Source organism: Camelus dromedarius, chromosome 4, assembly GCF_036321535.1.
Source record: "Camelus dromedarius isolate mCamDro1 chromosome 4, mCamDro1.pat, whole genome shotgun sequence".
In the NCBI taxonomy this organism is placed as follows: Eukaryota; Metazoa; Chordata; class Mammalia; order Artiodactyla; family Camelidae; genus Camelus; species Camelus dromedarius.
In genome coordinates, this window is record NC_087439.1 from 47,118,438 (window position 1) to 47,138,320 (window position 19,883).

Sequence of the window (19,883 nt, forward strand, 5' to 3'; positions counted from 1 at the left end):
GTGGCCAGGGAGCTCTTGGAGCTCAAGAAGGATATCTGTTTGGAGACAAAGATTTAGGTCTCGGCATCACAGGGATGAAAGCTGGAGAGAAGGTAGAACAAAGAGCAGAGCTGGGGGCATAGCACAATTCAAGGGGCAAACAAAAGAACAACAGACCAAAAAAAAAAAAAAAAAGACGTTGAGAAGAAGAGTCTAGGATAGCAGGAAGACAGCCAGGAGGGCACGTAGGGGCGAAGAGCTTCAGACAGTGTAAGGCGGTGGGAAGTTGAGTGAGTCTCAAAAGTAGCTTCAGTGTTGCCATCTTTCCGTCTCTTCTCCCACACTTTGGTGCCAGTCCTACAACTAAAATGGCTCAAAGTACAGCCTCAAACCACTGTGTCGAATTTTCAGTCTGCTGCATTGAGGGTCTGACAGCGTTCTTCTTCATCTGTCTGAACTCTTGGATGAAATACAATTATGTTTAATATAACAGAATTTATTGACCTTAAAGGCAGCACTTTTTTTCTCAGTCTGTGAGAGTTGATCAGTGTTGATTTCATGTTGACAGATAATAATGTAAACACTCTTCCTAAACTCATGGAGATCTGCCCCCCAAATTCGAACTTTGAATCTGTCAAGATTTTAGAGTCTAACGCTTTCTTTTCCCAGCCGAATTTTCCTCCTCCCTCCATAACAGCCCACCCCATGGAGGTGAGAAAGACTCGGCGACCGTTTTCTCCTCTAGCCAAGCTTCTAGGAGGGGCCGAGCTGTCTGCAGCTGACGTCAAGCAGCCAGAACAGCAGGGCTGCTCCTCGTGCGGGAGAGGGTAATCCTCTTACGCTGCCTTGAGACTTCCACGTTCGCTGCCGCTGTAGTGGTAGACGGACTGAGGTGACTCGGTTGACTTTTAAACCTCCAAGGGTCCTCATTTCAAAATCCCCGTGTCTAAGTCAAGTAGTGGATTCGGCCCCTCGCTAAGAAGGCCTGGCTCCTTCCGAGTCCCCACGGCCATAGCTTTGCCTTCGGTGTCTGTGGGTCCCAGGCTTTCTGGTTTCGCTGGATTTGTGCGCTGCATCCTGAAGCGGTGATCCTTAGCAGGAGGTAAACCTGCCCGGCATCTCCCTGGGTCATGGATTTAGTACCTGTCTCTGTACAGTGAGGATTAGGAAATAGATCCTCTGTTGTTGCTTTAAGGAAAGGATATCATGTTCTTATGTTCGTATTAAAGCTGTCCTTGAGAAGGTAACGCACAAGGGATGCAAAGAATTTCCTCCCTCCAGTTAGCCCCCATTGGATCTGTCATCTCCCTCATATTGCAAATGGTTACAAAATTATCTAGCCCCAATGGTTGGAATGTTTGGAATATTTACAGTTCAGTTTTGATCACTCCAAGTACTCATTTGATAATAGACTAAGTTCCAGTTGTAATTTGCTGAACCAGATGTCATGCTTTATTTGTAAGTTTGTTTTTCTTATGCAAGAGTTTGAGTTTTGAATATTACTTTGCTGGATTTTTCCACTTACACAAATATGCAGAAACCTTCACATTTGCTGTTTCCTTGAGCTCTCACATCACTCTCAGGAAGATATTGTCCCCAGTTTACAGATGAGACCGAAGCTCTGATGTCACATGCTGGTGAGTGGTGGCACTGAGACTAAAACTTGATCTTCAGACTCGAAATCCCATGCTCTGCTCAGTGCACCAACACTCCCTGCATTTATTTGATCAAGGAACACACTCTAATTTTGCATCCTAAAATATAATGTGATGATGGAACACCATCAGTAGCTTATTGAGGTTTAAATGTTTAATATACAGTAATATTGAATAATACCATGAATTATTGAAACTTTAGGACAAAATGCATGAAACAGGTGGTGGGTATGTGATAGGGAACATTCGTGACTACAGCAGTTAGCTGAGCGTAAATGCCACCCGGCCACCAACGTGGGATTGACTTCCTCGCACGCTCAGAATTAATAACACATTTGTTTAAGTTTCAAAGAACATGTTAGTCAGGGTTCCTTATATTGCAGAGAGCAATAGAAAATACAAATTACTGACCAATCATGCCTTTTACTGTCGATGTATAATTAAACGCTATTAGTGATTCCAGAATAATTATAGACATGAAAGGTGATTAGGAATCCACTCAGGCCTCCCAGGCAGAATGTCCATAATACTCCCAAACCCCATCCTTAAAGGCAGGGTATTAGGTACTAGTTTTTAATAAACTATAGGGGAAAAAAACTGTACACAGTATACTGATTAGCAGCTCATAGAACAGTGGTCATCCATGGAACAGAGTTGGGGAAAAGCAGGTGTCTTCCTCCTGTCTTTCCCGTTGTTACTAATCCCAGACACTGCTGTTTGCCCTCCGCCCATCCCATGCCCTCACCTCCTCAGGGAGAGTGAGGAGGTGATGTCTATATAGGTCCTTTGTGTGAGTCCTGTGGTAGAAGCATGTTACATAGGCCAAAACAGTGCTGACAACAGCATCATTGTTCCGCTGGGCTAAGATAACACACAGGATCCCAGGAAGTCTGGATCAGTCATCATGTTGTTGAATCAGTAGTTCCTACTGATATTGAGAGACAAGTGTGGTTGTTATTAAGATAGTAATGGAAAGCAGTTTTGTGGAACACTTATCTACAAAGTAAGAGGTAAGTTAAGCCAACCATGGTGTGAGCAGAGATATAAGGAAGGGATATGTGTCCTTCTGATTTCTTCCGTGTCCTTCTATCAAGGAACATGTACGCTTATTTCCTTTTTGAATTATAATGATGTAATTGCTCCCTCTGCTGATACCTTTCTGTAGGGGTTTCTCCTAAGAAGTCCCTGAGCACGTTACTGACCCCTGCATACACCTCTCTATTTCAGGCTTTAGTGATGACTTTTTTTCTCGTTATTTCCTTATTCCTTTTTTCTTTGTAGACCTGGCCAGAGGACCATGGATGACCTGGAAATTATCTACGAAGAACTCCTTCACATTAAAGCCTTATCCCATCTGTCCACCACAGTAAGTTGCCTCTTGGTCGAGCGTGGTGGAGGAGACTTTGAGCTAGATGCCCTGTTAGGGCTGGAGGGCATTATAGTGAGAGGAGGGTCAAGAATGCCCGAATTCTACCTCATACCTCACCCCTCTTCTCTCTCGTGAGATGCTAAGGAAGTTACACCCAAGCACAGTCACCAGCAAAGGATCAAGTGTTATCATGTTACTAGAAGCTACCCTAAACACCAGAGCAGCCTCACGTGAGGAGAGCTGGAACACATGCTTCACACTTCCCGAGGCTTGGAACCTGCTTAGTTGGGCAAGAGAGCCAGGCCTTAGGAGGGGTTTTCAGTCCCTTCCATGAAACCTAGAGCTGGGGTGGGGGTGGGGGGAGGAATCGGGATGACCTGCCCTGGCCCAAGGGGCCAGCTCTGCCCAGACTTGCTGCCAAATTGAAAAAAGGAAGCAGAAGGTGCAAGAGAACATTAGTTCAGGCACTTTAGGGCACAAGAGCAGTACCTGCTGGTGAAAAATGGCCAAGGGCTGTATCTGACTCTGAACTTTTACCTGATTAGGGTCTTTAGAAAAGCTGTGGACAGAAATTTGGCCTGCACATGGGGAGAAATGCCTCCTGCCGTGGGAGAGACATAGAAACAGGATTCCCAGGCAGCACAAGTTTCCTATGTGCTAATAATTCAATAGTAATAATAATAAAGAAGTTGTTTCAACATGTACAGGGTATATAATGTGTTCGCCGATTATACACTGAGCTTCTCCACATGCTAATATCTTTCATCCCCTGCTCGCTGGGTGATATTATGCTGCCACACGGTGGCAGTGCCTGCAGTCCCTACCCTGGCGGGTAAAGTTCGGGTCTTTGCCAAGAGCAGTGAGGCATTTGCTACAACACTCAGCAGGAGGGCTCCAGACACTCTCCCTTTCCACCCAGACAGGGGTGCCTTCCCACCCCTCCCAGCCCCTGCACTTCTGGGGACCAGAAGCTTGCCCACCTGTGTGGAGGATCCAGGGCTCTGGTGCAGCCCAGCCTCCCCTCCCACCCACCACTGCCCTGTCATCTTCACTCTCTCCATGGTGGGATAGGTCTGGTGCCCGGGACCCTCACCCAGGAAGCTCCCAGCTCTGTGGGGGCAAGCAGCCGAGCTCCACGAACTCATGCTGGGGAGTGAAGTGGGGGAGGACCCCTCTCCCTTGCTGTGCTCCTGGTCCCCAGCTCGCACGTGCTCTGACCTCCCCAGCCTTGGTGGGATTGGGAGGATGGAGGGCAGAGGAGAAGAGGAGTCTTCTACCTCAAACCCCAGGTACCCAGGCACGGTGGAAGTCCTCAGGTTATTTGGTTCTTAGAGGGATAGAGCCATAATTTGGTATCATAATTTGGCATTTTTAAAAAATAGCTAAGAATGTAAATCTGCTCACACATTTAAACTTAATTATTCAACTTCAAGACATTGAGTATTCCAACATGTGTGCACTGATGTGTGATGTGTGATGCAAGGAAGAGCCTTCAGTGGCAACAGAGTCGTATGAGATTGCTCTCACCCAGACAGAAGGTAGGCAGAGAAGCTGGCTGGTTCGTATGTGGGGAACCACGTGTTAACAGTCTCCATGCAGATTGTCTCATATGAATTAGCTTATGAAAGTGTGTGTGTAGAAGCTCTAAGAATCTAGTGGGGCACGTCTAGTGAAAGTGGTTCTAGACGGGAGCAGCAGCCAGCGAGGTGGGAGGCGGCCACGCAGAAGTGAGCACCGTTCAGAAAGACAGCGAGCCCCTCCCCAGCCCCCCAGCATCTGGTCTTTCCCTGCATTCTTCCTCTTTTTCTTCTAGGTTAAACGGGAGTTGGCAGGTGTTCTCATTTTTGAGTCTCACGCCAAAGGAGGAACCGTGTGTAAGTGAAAGCTATAATCCAGCATCGTGCCTGGCTGGCCCCCAACCGAGGATGTCCCCCGGGGGGGCTGCCTGCAAATACTCCCCTCTCTTGGGCCTGGGTCCGACTTGGCAGGACGTCACGTGGCTCGTTTGTTTTTCTGGACCTGTGATTACTCCCAGCAAGCGTCCGCTCCTCTGCTGCGCGGTGGTTTCCGGGTACCAGTGTGGCAGCGGTCGCCAGCCTGAGTCTCCACTTGCTCCCTGCCCTGCTGGCTCAAGGCCATGTTTAAAGAGGGTGGGATGAAATCACTGCTCTTCCCGCGGGACCACAGGCAAAACCTTTCCACAGTGCCCTCACTTTAGTTTGTGGCTTTGGAAGAACTAATCGACCTCTTGAGATTACCATTTAGAGTGTCAAACTCTCCTGCTTTCTTTTTCTTCTCTCACTTCCACTGTCAGATCCAAGCCTGAGAGAATTCCTTTGCCCCAAATATTTATGGACTAATTCGTAGTATCCGTCCCGTATCCAGACTGTAGTTTAGTTCTATGATCATCTTTGGAAGCAAGAAATTGAAATTTAATAGTAATAAGTGTGAGCAGAATTATTGCAGCTGGCATTTCCCACTCATCCTACAGTCTCCTTTTTGAAAAACGTGGTTAGTGCTCTGTTCAGGTCAGGAGATGCCTCCTCTGATCTGTCCTAGAGAATTGTAAGCCATGTCAGCATGCCATGTTTGCCAGAAGTTCTTCAATAAAGAAAAATTTCACTTTATTTAAACCAACACATCCTAAACCTAATGAAGTGTAGAAAACACTTTTAATGGACACCTGTTAACTTTTCAAGAGACATTTTTTGGAAAATCTTGCTCTTTCTTCAGACTGAGTTGTGTTAGTCAAATAAGCAGAGAACGTAAATTGTAAAAAGCAAAAAGAATTTAAAATTGTGTTTCAAATATTTTACTTTCAGTCATCAGAAGTGGTATTTCTGACATTGATATTTATTTTAGTAAGAACGTCCTTTCTTTAAATTTTTAAAGTTTCACTTTAATATTTTTTAAATTGTTATGCTCAGTGATGACTTACAACTTCTCTTTTATTCTTTTAATTCAAACTTACTGATGGTTTTCATTTTATCATGAAATATTTAAATATTTCAAACAAAAAAGAGGTTGTTCAAACAGTTTTTAAAAAAACACTATCAAACACTAACATCACACCATATTTATTTTCATATTTTCCTAAAGAACAAAATTCTACAGATACAGTGGAAGGTCTCCTGCTCTCTCCTTTACCTCATTCCAACCCATTTTTTAAAAAAAATATGTAGATATGGATCCATCAACCGTGTGTAGTGCTGATTTGCATGTTTTCAAACTTCACATTACTGGTCAGATTACTTTAAAAAACTATTCTCCATGGCATAGTAAGTTTTGCTGAATTGTTGAGGGAAGTGTATTGCTTTAAGGAATGGATTGCTGCTGAATCGATATCTAGTAAATTCCTACCTGCTTTTCAGGGCGTAGCAAGGAGGGCAGTATTTCTGTGCCTTTCGTTTTATAGAAAAGGAAGTAATATTCCACCTGAATAAGTTAGTATTTGCCAGGAATTTTTTTCCCTTCCAGTATAAATGCATAACTCTGGGGACTCACAAATGATGATTGGATAAGCTGTAATTGATATTGATGCGCTTCTATTCTTGTCATCAGTCTTTTCATCTTTTTGTTTCTAGTGTTTAACCAGGGAGAAGAAGGTACCTCCTGGTACATTATTCTAAAAGGATCAGTGAATGTAGTCATTTATGGCAAGGTATATATATCTTTTTCTTTTTGAAACTTTATTATGCTCCATTTACTAGTGGCTCTAAGTATTAACAATGTAATGCTACAATTAAACTTGCTGCAACATTGTTACTCAATATAGAAAAGACATTATAAGATCTCTAATCATAAATAATCTGAATTGTTATACTCAGAGTAGTATTGAACTTTCTGGGACTCATCTCCTTACAGATTATAATGTATACATTTAAATTAAGCCCTAGCCCTTATTACTAAATAAAAGAAAAATGGGATATTATAATTTAATCATGTGGCCATCCCCTTTGGCATCCCTGGGTACCGCCTGTTGATAGATACAGCGTTTTAGGGGCAGGGGGCCTTGTGGTGTGAGGTGGCTGGGTGTTTGCTTTTTCAAGGCTCACGTTCATTGGGATGTTTTGCTCTCTCCAGGGTGTGGTCTGTACCCTGCATGAGGGTGATGACTTTGGCAAGTTAGCACTAGTGAATGATGCCCCAAGAGCTGCCTCCATTGTCTTGCGAGAAGACAACTGTCATTTCCTGAGAGTAGACAAGGAGGATTTCAACCGGATCCTGAGGGTGAGTCCGAGGTGGAGTGTGACTGAAGCATCCCATTTTCACTTTTGCCAGCTAAGTGAAGAATTGAGTGCGGTGTTAATTGAGCGGTCTTATGATTCATGAATGCTCTCGGGCCAAAGAGCCTTGCTTACAAACCTGCTGGGTTCAGGGAGCTGGTGGGTTCTGAGGTCCAGCAGTGATATCCAGTAAAGCCGCCAATGCGGCATGCTGTGCTGGACCAAATGCCCCTGCACACACCTGCACTGGTCCGTGAGAACTGAAGACAAATGGGGGTGCCTAGGCAAAATGTCAGGGTCTGAGACATTTCTCTTTGGCAATCCTGGGCTCCCCCTTTTGAGTCCTTCCCCACCTCATTCTCCAGGTCTTTCTTTATCCTAAACCTTCCTAGTCTCCACCTCCTATCTCTTCCCAAATCTGATATCCTCTCTCATATCCTCATACACCCTCTGGATTTATTAGGTGATGACATTTTAGTGGGAATTAATGCCCACCATGATTACTCCAACCAAGCATTTTCATTTCAAGTGCTTCATGTCAGATTGATTCACACTAACGGAATTTCAGACTTCGGCAAGTAGGTGAAGAATAATCCGGGTGGTGGAAGGAGCCATGAAATTGCACTTAAAGTTGGCTCTGAAGAAGGGCCTAATGCAAGCTTGTTAAAATATTTGTGAGAGTGGGTGATGCTTAGAAGAGATGGTCCCTGGTTTCTCCCCACCATCCAGCCCCTGTTCCCTTGGGAGGGACAACCCAGCTTCAGCTGGTGGAGGCTTGACTGTGGACTGCTGGGCGTCATGACAGTGTGCTGTCACCCCTGGCCTTTCAGGGGGCCCAGAGTCTATCTCACCTCACCCAGAGTGACTGCTCCCTCCAAGATCGCTTTGCTTTTCCCCCTCCCTCCTGGCGTGCAGAGCAGACGCTCTTCTCTGCCTCTCCCAGCCTGAGTGTCTTTCTCTGTCCTACCCCAGACTTCTAAATGTGGCTTCTGTGCTTTCTGGTACATTTGGCATTATTTAATGATGATTTGCACCCTCGCTCCTGTTCCTTATGTATGGACACCTATCCCTACACAGCTATAAGCTCTTGGCATTGGTGACAGAATTTCTGACAACAAAGTTTATCTTAGGAATGCATTCTCTTAGTGCAAAAAAAAAAAAAGTGAAGTTAAAAATTAAAGCATTGAATAATATAGAAAAAAAAAAACACACCACATGGATTTGACTTGGTTTTTTAAATCTAATCTCTTAAAATAGGAGCCAGATGATAAGAAAAAAGTACATTACATTGTTTAATAAATTATTTTAAATGACATTGAAATTTAGACTTTACTCTTTTTGAAGTCTACACACATGGAGTTTACACTCAGCCAAAAAATTTTTTTGAAAGAATCAGATTAGGATCATTATCACTGGTGTAATTTATGGAATTATTCAAAGTAACTGAAAACTGTTTTTAACACATTTCAAACGGATTTTTAAAAACTCTTTTGATTTGAGGGAAAACATGCTTCTTAGGAAACATGTTTCCTAAGAAAACAAAATCTCCTCAGAAGATAATCAGAATGAAAGAACCCTGCTGAAGCTGCGTGCTGTTTGCCACATATTTTTATAGAGAATAAGTGCTTTTGCTCTTCTCTCTTTCCGCTGTACCACCCTCTCCCAAAGGTTTCTCTGAGCACAGCCACACTTCTCTCTACTCAGCTGATTTTCTGAATCTGGGGTACAAGCAGGGTTTTAAAACCACATGCCTCAAACCTCATCTGGTCCTCTCTCTGACCGTTCCAGCCCTTGACTTTGAAAATGACTTAATTTGTAGATGCCAACAATTAGCATCACAAGCACCAAATGAGTTTTTTTCTGAAGCATTGGGAATTTTTTTCATTGTCTGAGAAAACGGCAGCATCTGTATGTGGTGTAATTTGTATTTGCAGGACGTTGAGGCGAATACAGTCAGACTTAAAGAACATGACCAAGACGTCTTGGTGCTGGAGAAGGTCCCAGCAGGAAACAGGGCTTCTAATCAAGGAAACTCACAGCCTCAGCAAAAGTAGGTTTGCATCCAACACTGCAATTGCCAGACTGTGATTAACCTTTTCACTTGGTATCATCATCTCTACAATAGCACGTTCTCCTTCTTTGTGGAAGACGGCAGTGTGTGTGACTTTTTTTTTTCTCTCTCTCTATTGACTAATCACACATCTCGTGGAGTATAATGTATCCGTTTCTGGCACCGCATTGCGCTTGGTGCTGCCTCGAGTAATTCGGAGGAGAATATTCCCCTGCTCTAAAAACACTCTCTCTGTGCTGCCATCAACCATTAATAGCTTTGGAGCCGAAAGCATCGGAGTAAGTGATGAAAACAGGTCTGCCAGGCAGCTCGAGGGGTGGGTAGGCAGGCCCCTAGGTGCAGGGAACCTTTGGTATTTGAATTTCACGTATAGGATTTCTCAAGAAGTGCTTTCATCTTATTATCAGCATGAGCATCTTTGAAGGAAACCTGACTTCAGATATAAAACAGTCTGTTGATTGTAGTCTGGAGACGTCCATTTGGCCTCATCCATACTTATTCCTGCTAATGTCAAAAGGGTATTTGCTTCCCCTTTCTCAGGTCACCTGTTTAACTTGACTCTTCTTCATTCCACGTATGTTCCATTCTATCTTTTGCTGCAACTACTTACACAAGACTTTTTTCCATTAAATGTACCAACAATTGAGTAGTAAGACTGGGAAGTAGGAAATGTAGTGCTAAGAAATTGTGGAAAATTACTGGATCTCATTTAAAGATTAATTTTTAATCTTAGAATAATAAAAACACCAGTGCTGTAGCTAAAGAAATGTGAGCAAATACTGTATTGAAAAAGAATGCATCTCAAGTGTTTTCCTTTCTTTGCCAAGTACATGGGATGTTCCCATTAATCAGGACAGTCAGCATAAATGATGAGCTGTTATTGTTTAGACTGAGAGCCTAAGGCTCAGACATTTCATCTGGATGAGTCAACGTATCTGCAAAGAGGTCAGGAAGAAATAGAACGTTACTAAACAGCCATAGTATATTTTGCATATTTTACCTAATCCTTTTACATCCTCTTTTTAACAGAAGATGGAAAATTTTAGGCTCAGAGAAGTGAGTTACCCAGGATTACAACGCTTGTAACGGGAGAGCTTGCGTTCAGGTGCAACTGGACCAACTCACAAGTCCGTGCTCTGTCAGCCTCAGAACTTGTTACAGTGAAATATAGTGTATAAATACTCTATCCTCAACACTAATAAACATTGCAAAGCAATGTATTTCAAAAGGCCTGACATAAAATAGACTATATTAAAAAAAAACTATCCTTTCATTTATAAACCTATAAAATTACCATCTAGAATTCTTTACTATTTTTCTATTTTCTACTACTGTGCATTCTTGAAAAATGTTTTTGCTCAGATGTTTTTCAACTGTTGTCCTTCCAGCCCACAAAAGATGAGAATGAAAACATTTTTTATGTGAAGTTCGGGACTACCCCCGGTGATTTTCTTTAGCACTCTTAAATCTAATGAGACCATTTTATAGTGATCATCTCCATTCTTTAATAATGCCACAGATGGCTCTGGAAAGTCTTGCTCCCTGAAAAAATTAGCCTTGAAAATTCTCCCCAAATTTAAAACATTTGATCAAGAGGTGCCTGGGAGCACCCCCCCACCCCCCCGCTTCCTTCACCTCTTCATAGCAGGGGGCAGTGATCAAAGGTTTGCAAGGAGACGGTATGGCTCAATGGTAGAGTGTGTACCTAGCATGCACAAAGTGCTGGGCTCAATCCCCAGTACTGCCATTAAAATACATATATATGTGTGTGTGTGTGTGTGTGTGTATATATATATGGATCATAATTCAATAGTATTTGCTTATTGTAACAGCTTCCATTTAGAATGCTCTCCAAATACAGATTTTTAAAATGAAATCAAACTGAAGAAAAAGGAGAGGTCACAAGTATTAATTAACTTTAGGCCTGGATCTGATTTCCATTGTATCTCCTTATTTGTGTTCTGTGGACCAATCCAGATTTCTTATATAATTCAAAGCCTTGTGCATGTTCACAGCACACTATTTAGGAAATATCGAGAGTACAAAATAGCACATCAGGCCAAATCCATTCCCTGAAGAATAAAAAGCCACTCTTTCAAGGGATCATTTTCAGGCAGGCTTTCTGGAGCCAGGCCAGAGTTGAAAAGGGCAGGGGGCATGTCAGGGAACTTTGGCCTGATGTTCTGGACAACTCGGAGAACATGGCAACAACTGTGTCTATGGATGAACTTAAAATATGGGATCCTTTAAGGCCTCTGTCTCCTCAGAAATTATCCTTTCTCAGCTCAAAGAGGGTCACCATGTTGGTGCTGAAAACATTATTTTTCTGATTCACTTTTCCCCTGAGAAATCCAGGATAGTTTATGCACACAGTTGGCCCTCCATATCTGCGGGTTCCATGTCCACAGATTTAACCAACTGTACATGGATAATGTTTGGGGGATAAAAATTCCAAAAAGTTCCCCAAAGCAAAACTTGAATTTGCCATAGGAGGGCAACTGTTTAAATAGCATTTACATTGTACTGATGACTATTTACATTGCATTTACATTGTAGTAGATGATATAAGTAATATAGATAAAGTATACAAGTGACTTTTATAGGCTATATGCAAATACTCTGCTATTTTATATAAGGGGCTTGAGCATCCATGGATTTTGGTGTCTGCGGGGGTCCTGCAACCAACCTCTTGTGTATACTGAGGGACATCTATACTTTTTAAATTTTCAAAACTGCCTAACTCTCCCCAAGCCACTCAACCCTGTTGTGATATTAAAATGTCAATAGAGAAACAGTGTTTCTCATGATGGATGTATATGAAGCCCTCAAACATTTACCATTTTGAATATTGTTTGTTCTGTGGTTATGTGGTTTGAAATGACTATTCCTGTTTTAGTTGCTGTGTTGCTTTTTCCTTAGACAACCAACCACTTAATTCCATCCTGTTTGCAGAAAGATAGTCCCTTCCAGGGCCTCTCTCCCATTTCTTTTTTGTTCTAGGTGCAGATAGAAGTATCCTCATTTCCAGACTTGGTGTTAGAAAAAGATTTTCTGGGGGGAGGGTACAGCTCAGGTGGTAGAGCTCACGATTAGCATGCATTGGGTCCTGGGTTCAACCCCCAGCACCTCTTCCAAAAAAATAAATAAATAAATAAACCTAATTTCCCCTGCCACCAAAAAAAAAAAAAAAAAAAAAAAAGATTTTCTGTCACAGGTTTAAAACCTCACAGCTTGGATAATATAACCAGTTGGGGTCCTCTTTAACTTGGTAACTTCTTCATGTGATAATCTGAAAAGAGCCATACTGTCTGGTCTTCAAGTCCTTCATTTAAACAGAGGTGAAGTAACAGGCACCTGGCAGAGTCCAGCCTGAAACAAAGCAGTAACGTGATGTTTCAGGCAAGCCCAGAGCCGTGAGATCACAGGCCAGAAGCTCCCTGGCCCTCCCTCTTCAGACTTCCCTTCCCTGAGAGAATGTCAACCCCTGGACAGCCTTCTGTGGAGCTGAGAAGAGGGAGAGGTTAGTGTAAGGCAGCTGTACCCCTAGAAGGAGCCGTGGTAGCAAAAGACAGATGCCCTGGTGTCTGCTATTGAGCAGGTGGGCAGGGAGCCGAGATGCCATTTTCTCTCCCTAGCGAGGTGGTCGTGTATAAGGTTTGCCAGCCAGGTAAGCCTTCCTTCTCCTTGACCAGACACAATACCCTAGCTGAGGGATGTCCAGACCGAGAACACCAGACTGAGAAGCCAACCTTCTATCAGAGCTAACCTTTTCACAGGGGAACCAATGACAGACGGATGTATCAGTCATTCGTGTGGCCAGCTGTGGAGCCGGGAGCCCGCTAGCAACAGCTGCCCACGGCCATGTGAAGCAACACGCGGCTGGTCTTGTGTATAATGTCTTTACACTCTTATTAAAGGAAACTTGTTCTCAGAAACAAGCAAACAAGCCCTTCTGAGGGGCTTTTAAATTGCAGGGCGGACCTCCTGTTCAGGATGAGCTCCAGGTGCCTGGATGGAGCCTCAGGCCACAGTGTCCCGCTCACAGGCCGGGCAGTGCCCTGACCCCTGCTTGTGCTCCGAAGCCAGACCCGGCCCACTGCAGAGATGTTGTGTTTACTGACTCTGTGACCACGGGCTGACGCCTCCTCTTTCAGAGCAGTTTCTCCATCTGCAGAATGAAGATGGGATTTAACCAGCAGGAGCGAAATGTGACGCCATTGGTCAGTGCCCACCTAGTTGTCTGGGGCACAGGAAACATTCGGCAGATGTTCAGTGCCCTCTCCCACCCCAGTTCCTTATTCATGTGACCAGATGCTGGTCCTCTTCTAGCTCATCTGAGGAGGGCCATCAAAGAATCATCTATTTAAAAAAAAAAAAGGAATCAACTATTTTGGGAATTACTGAATGAGCTCAGCAATGTTCTCCATTTAAGTATTGAAAGTCATTTATAGATATGCCTTCTCCTTACCTCAAATAGCCATTGCCTACAAGAGGAAATGTCCTTGTCTTATACCTTATTTACTTTGAGAAACGGGCCAGGTTCTTTAGAAGATGGAACTCCTCAGCTCCCCTGGGTCCTGCAGGCGCGCGTGCGCATGCGCACTCTCAGTAGATTCAAATCATGGTCGTCTTCCAGGTGGAATGCGTTTGCTACCTCCGTCCACACCAGGAATACTTCACTCACCCTCCGTGTGCACGTGTGCAGGGCTGTGTGTTGAGTTGCCTCTTCCTCACCTCCTCAGGCAGGAGACTTAACACATTAGAGATAGTCTTGGGCTCTCAACACACTTCCTCCAAGGTCTCAAGCAGGGAGGAGGGTATTGGTCAGGAGGCGAAGACATCTGAATTCTCCTGGAGCTGAGCCCTCCCGCTGCTTTCTAAACACAGGAGGATTTTCTTTTCATTGCTGTTTTTCTTCCTTGTCATTTTGCTGTACGTCAAACACTGAGCAGAAAAGCAAAATCTCAGTTTTGGAACAGGAGCCCCTGGATCATCTTCATGTGTTTTGCCTATCATTTTCACTCACTGTTTTGTTACCATCTTGAACATGACTTTGAAATAACCCACGTTCAATTTACAAAAGCAGTCCTCCCGTGTGGCTTAAAGAGTTTCATGGATGGAACTTCTGAAATCATACCTAACCCCCCCACCCTGCCAAGTAATTTGGTATTGAAATAAATTATATGGATGTTCTACTACTGATTTATTTCCTGTTCAGATGCTACTGGGGTTTCTTTGTTGGCTCATTGGCGTTTGGGGGTTTTGTTTTCTTTTCTTTTATTCTTAGCTGCATTTCCAAAGCACATACCAGTGTACAGTTGGGAAAGACACAGCATTCCAGAAATAGTCAGGGGAATCCAGTGTGGGACCGCAATTTTGCTACAAGTAACCCATATATGGATAACCTAGTTTACTGTCACTTCCCCTCGCCAGCTCCCCCTGCCTGACCTGAACCACCCTGGGATTTGCATGTTCCTTTTCACTCCCCTTGGAACAAGGCTGAAGTGCCTCAGTTCCCAGCCTGCCAGAACCACTCTCCAAGAAGTTTACTTTAGTTCCATGTAGGGAAGAAAGAATAACATTTTAATAACTCCTTCAGTTTGTGGTTTTTCTATCGTCTTCCTGTATGACTTTGCAAAGGTATAGGGTCTTTCTTACCATACGGAGAATATGGGTCGTAAGTTAAGTCAGTGTGGTTTACTGGGATCTCAGAAAAAAGTTTTAGATATGTAAAAAGTTCTATGATTTTCCTACTTTTGAAAAACTGAAACTAATGCTGGTTTGATTTCTCATCTAGGTATACTGTGATGTCAGGAACACCTGAAAAAATTTTAGAGCATTTTCTAGAAACAATACGTCTCGAGCCAGCTTTAAATGAAGCAACAGGTAATCAACCTAGAACAGTTCTATGTCCATAAAATCCATGCAGAGCATTGTAAAAAAAAAAAAATCTGAATTCATTCTCAGTGTGTGTAGCCAAAGCAGTTTTAGAAATGGGTTATGTGTATTTCCATTAGAAGAGCATCTTTTCAACCCTTCTCTGCCTGCTCTGGTCCTGGCTGCCCTTTGCAGATGGCTCTCTCATTCATCCATATGAGGAGTAGCCTTCCAAAGGCATATCTTAAGTTATCATTTAAATTCTACCTTCCGTAGGTACCTATTAGGTTATCATTTTAATCCTACTTTTTCCTGATTTGAAGCTGCCTCCATAAAAGGCACAGTCCTGCTCCAGCTGGGAGCAGAGTGGTTCTCATTACGACTGCAGATCCCTGGGCTGCCCGGAGTGTAACCAAACACCACTTGTGTTCCTTTCCTCGGACTGCTATAACAAAGCACCACAAACTGGCTGGCTTGAGCAACAAAAATGTGTTGTCCCTCTGTTCTGAAGGCTAGAAGTCTGAGATCCAGGTGACATCAGGGCTGGCTCCTGAGGGCTGTAAGGGACAATCTGATCACATCTCTCCTCGCTTCCGGGGGTTTGCTGGCCATGTCGGGCATTCCTTGGCTTGGCGTTGCCTCACTCCAATATTCACCTTCACCTTCACATGGTACTCTCCCTATGTCTTGACATAGTCTTCCCTCTGTGCATCTGCCTCTGTGTCCAAATTTCCCCTTTTTATAAGGACACCAATCATGTTGGATTAGGTCCCACATTAATTATCTTATCTTGACTGCATCTGCAAAGAAATAAGAAGTAAGTTTCCAGAGAAGGTCAGATTCTGAGGTCTGCAGGCTTTGGACTTCAGCATATCTTTTTGGAAGGGAAAAAAATCAAGCCACAATACCACCTTACAGTGAACCAGTCTCGTTAACTAAGACACAGAGATTTGAGGATGAATGAGACGAACCTCATCCATGAACTAAGTGTTCAGAGTTTTGAGATCATTCTCCACTTTGGTTACCATCTTATATGTGATTTGGGAACAGCACACATTCAGCTATTTAAAAAAAAAATACCCTTTACTACTGGCCTGTCTCTCAGAATAATAGGCTAATACTCTAAGCACACTGAGATCCATAGAAGATTTCTCACTAAAAGAAGTTCAGAGATTTATTTTAAAAACTTAGTGGTAGTTCAGAGTTCATTTCTTTTCTCTTCACAATATACTCAGGGTAAAGTTATCATTATTATTACATCCCTCCAGAAAGTATTTGATCACTGATTTACTTCTTACTTTATCTTCTCATTCCATTTTCTCATTTCATCACTAGATTATCTGAGTTTTTTATGGAGCGAATTAACTGGGGAGCAGTAGATATAAAAGGCAAGATCTCTGACACTAGGGCAGTTACGTTCAGTTCAATGTTTGTTGAGGACCTTGCTGGGCTGGTACTAAGCTGGATGCTTTGGACAAGGCAATGTGAACAAGGAATCACCCTCCTGTCTTCAGGAAGTTTATAACCTGCCAGAGGACATAAAGGAATGTGCAACTTAATTATAAACTTGAGAGGACCAGGAAGATTGTCCCCAAGGATATAGCCTTTGAAGTGGCCCTGAGGGAAGGCTGGTAACCGGGGACAAAGCTTTCCATACATGAGTGCTGACCTAGAAACAGACAAGGAAGACCAGGCCATGTGGTGTTGCTAGACTATCATATACACAAGTGCTGGAAAAAAGGTAAGGCCTAAGAATTAGGGTCCAGACCTTGGAGCATCTTAAATGTGAAGCTAAGCTTTGAGAAGTGGTTACAGATGTCTGAGCGAGGAGAATGTGATAAGATCTTTTTTTGAAAAAGGAAATCCTTGAGGGCCCATTTTGGAGAGGATTGCTTACTTCCAAGAGGCAAACATAATCTTAAATAAACCAAATTTCTAGGACCCGAGGTCAGGAAAAATATAGCAGACTTTTCCCCCTCTGATTAACTGTTGTCCAGAATGTGTGATTGTGTAATACAAGAAACAGCATCTTCTCTAAAGTGAATATTGACTGAAAAGGAACATTCTGGTGTGTTAGAGACTGTGGCATCTAAGGAAAGATCCGTAAGATCTTTACTACATGTGAAGGACAAATATATTCCTCCTTTTAAAGTTACTTCTGAGAGAGGAGGGGACTGAATTACTGCTTCGTAAGAACTTGAAGCCCAGAAATCAGTTATCGCAATGGCTGCCACATAGGATGTGATTCCTGACTCTTCCATTTTTGATGTTAGAACTAAGTTCACCTCATAATCTGATAGTGAACTTTATTCCCTGCGGTTTTTCCGATTTTATTTTTCTTGCAAGTAATTTACATGGCTTGGAGATAAAGAAAAAATCAGTATCATTCTCATAATCAAAAATATGAATCTACCACATAGTCATCCTGGACATTAAAAATAGTCTTGGTGCAGTGCCCTGAAACTCATGGAATCAGTGGGGTGGGAGCCCCCTGGCATTGATGGTTTTACAATACAATGAGAGACATCAGAGTGCAACTGGTTTGCGTCATAGAAATGAACACCCCTGGGTTTGATAGCACATTCTCTTAATTTACCGAAACATCTGTTTTCTCCCTAAGAGGTATTGGTTTCCTACACCTTTCACTTCTATAACCAGCATTAGTCCTTAAGAGCTTGGGAAATCATGTTCTAGTAGCAATGACTTTTTTTTTTAATCGGTTCTCAAGAGTTACTGCCTATGAGTAGAGAATAAGAGAGCTACATTGAAATGAGGGTGCTGGGTGATTACTGCGCTAATTGACCAGCTCACCAGCCTTGGAGAACCTTACTGAAATCTCTGCTCTAGTGAAATTTAAACTACTGTACAGCACAGGTCTTCTGGGAGCCTTATAAATAAGCATTTTTTCCTCCTATCCTCATAGAATATCTACAACATGTAAAGGTGACCCTGATGTTCAACTCAGACAAGCCAAAGTCCTTTCATACTTGAGAAAAAAGTCCCACACAGCTTCTGTCTGACACCTCAGCATCTTCTCTGGCTCAGGATAATGGGGCTGAAATTACTGGTAACACCAAGTGATGACAGCTTTAAATTACACTCATCACTTATATTTAAATGAATATAATGGTATTATGTGAGGTGTCAGAGGGGTTAGCTGAGGCTACGGTGGTAATCATATTGCAGCCTATTAATGCATCAAATCAACACATTGTACACCTTAAATTGATACAGTGTTATATGACAATTATCTCAATTTTCAAAAAATGAGTATAAGTTTAAACCTTTAGTCACTGATTCCAACTTTGATAATACACATTAATTTAAAACATAGGCATTGGATATTCAATTTATATAGTTAAAATTCTCATATTTCTCACCATTTTCTGTTAGAAAAATTATGTGAGTTTCATGGAACTCAGCCAGGGTAGTTCGTTTTTCAGTTGAAAACCCCCAGAGCAGGTTTGCAGGGGGTGTACTCTGAGGCCTTTCAGTCCGTCTTCACGAGCTTTCTCACCAGGACTGCCTGGATAGCGTTGTCTTTGCAGTGAAGAACCAGCATCAAATTCAGAACAAAGCAATGAAGCTTCTTTGAGGGGCTTGCCTTACTTCTTTTGCCATCTTCCTGTTTACCTACCTACAAAATAGCTCCAAATGTAGGGCATTGACCATTTTAATCTACCGAAGAGATTGTGTTTTGCTTCAATTGCTGCTCACGGTCTTTATCTTGTCTTCAGCCTTTATCTTGCCTTTTTTTTTTTTAGCTGCTTTTGTTTCCCTCACCAGTTCTCTGCTCTTACCATCTCCTTTCTCTATAATTCTATCACACTTTCATCTTTTATTGCTCTCTCTGAGAGGAGGAGATGAAAGAGAAACAAAGGAAAAAAATACTGACAAAAGACATATGGTGTAAAATAGACAAATGACCATGTCATAGTTCTGCACACATGGCACTGCCCATGTGTGGCTCTTTAATTACAGATATATTTTTTTAAATTCATTGTGGCTAAGGTGGCCAGTGCCATTAAGACAAGTCTGTCTCTTTTAAAAATATTGTACTTTTTATCCACTGTCCTAAGAAATTGAGTTTTGATCTCAAGCTCTGTAACATTATTATTTTTATATGCAGTGCTTCTTTGAACAGTAAAACCTTGCTATCCCAAGCCAGCTCTTGATTTCCTAAACGTTTCTGCAGGAATCTAACTTCCTTTTCTGCTTTGTTTTCCTTCCCCCGCCTACAGATTCTGTTTTAAATGACTTTGTTATGATGCACTGTGTTTTTATGCCAAATACCCAGCTTTGCCCAGCTCTGGTGGCCCAATATCCTTTCGTTGTGAAAAGTCTCTATTTCCTCGACAGCACCCCACATGTACATGGTCATTATCTCATCGCATCTCTTCAGGTAAGTCACGGCCCAGGCAGAAGTGTACTCTCCACCCCTGTCAGACTCTGAAACATCAGCAGCTTTCCATGCACACAGATTCCCAGCTCTTCCTGGCATGGTTTTGCTGTGCCATGTTTAAGGATTCCCTCTTCATTACCTGGGTAGAGAAATGTAAGCCAAGTTGCCTCAGAAAAGTGATGCTGCTGAGAGATACACACACCTGGGAGGTAGGCTAGAGAAGGCTGTGGACGAGAGTATTACTAGGGAGCATCATTAGGGACAGTTTCCTAAGGTTGGAGATAGACTTTGTACCACTGTCGGG

The 19,883-nt window shown here is 42.8% G+C and overlaps 1 protein-coding gene across 9 annotated transcripts in view; it reads left to right on the top strand.

The window, feature by feature from the left end:
• Positions 1–19,883, top strand: part of RAPGEF4 (Rap guanine nucleotide exchange factor 4) — a 273,372-nt gene that overhangs the window by 205,994 nt on the left and 47,495 nt on the right. For all 9 annotated transcript variants that reach the window (XM_064484913.1, XM_031451662.2, XM_031451663.2 and 6 more), the window contains 7 exons: positions 2,916–3,000; positions 4,817–4,877; positions 6,588–6,664; positions 7,087–7,233; positions 9,164–9,279; positions 15,098–15,186; positions 19,419–19,497. In XM_064484913.1, coding sequence (XP_064340983.1) covers positions 2,916–3,000; positions 4,817–4,877; positions 6,588–6,664; positions 7,087–7,233; positions 9,164–9,279; positions 15,098–15,186; positions 19,419–19,497 — 654 coding nt within the window. The remainder of the gene's footprint in view (positions 1–2,915; positions 3,001–4,816; positions 4,878–6,587; positions 6,665–7,086; positions 7,234–9,163; positions 9,280–15,097; positions 15,187–19,418; positions 19,498–19,883) is intronic.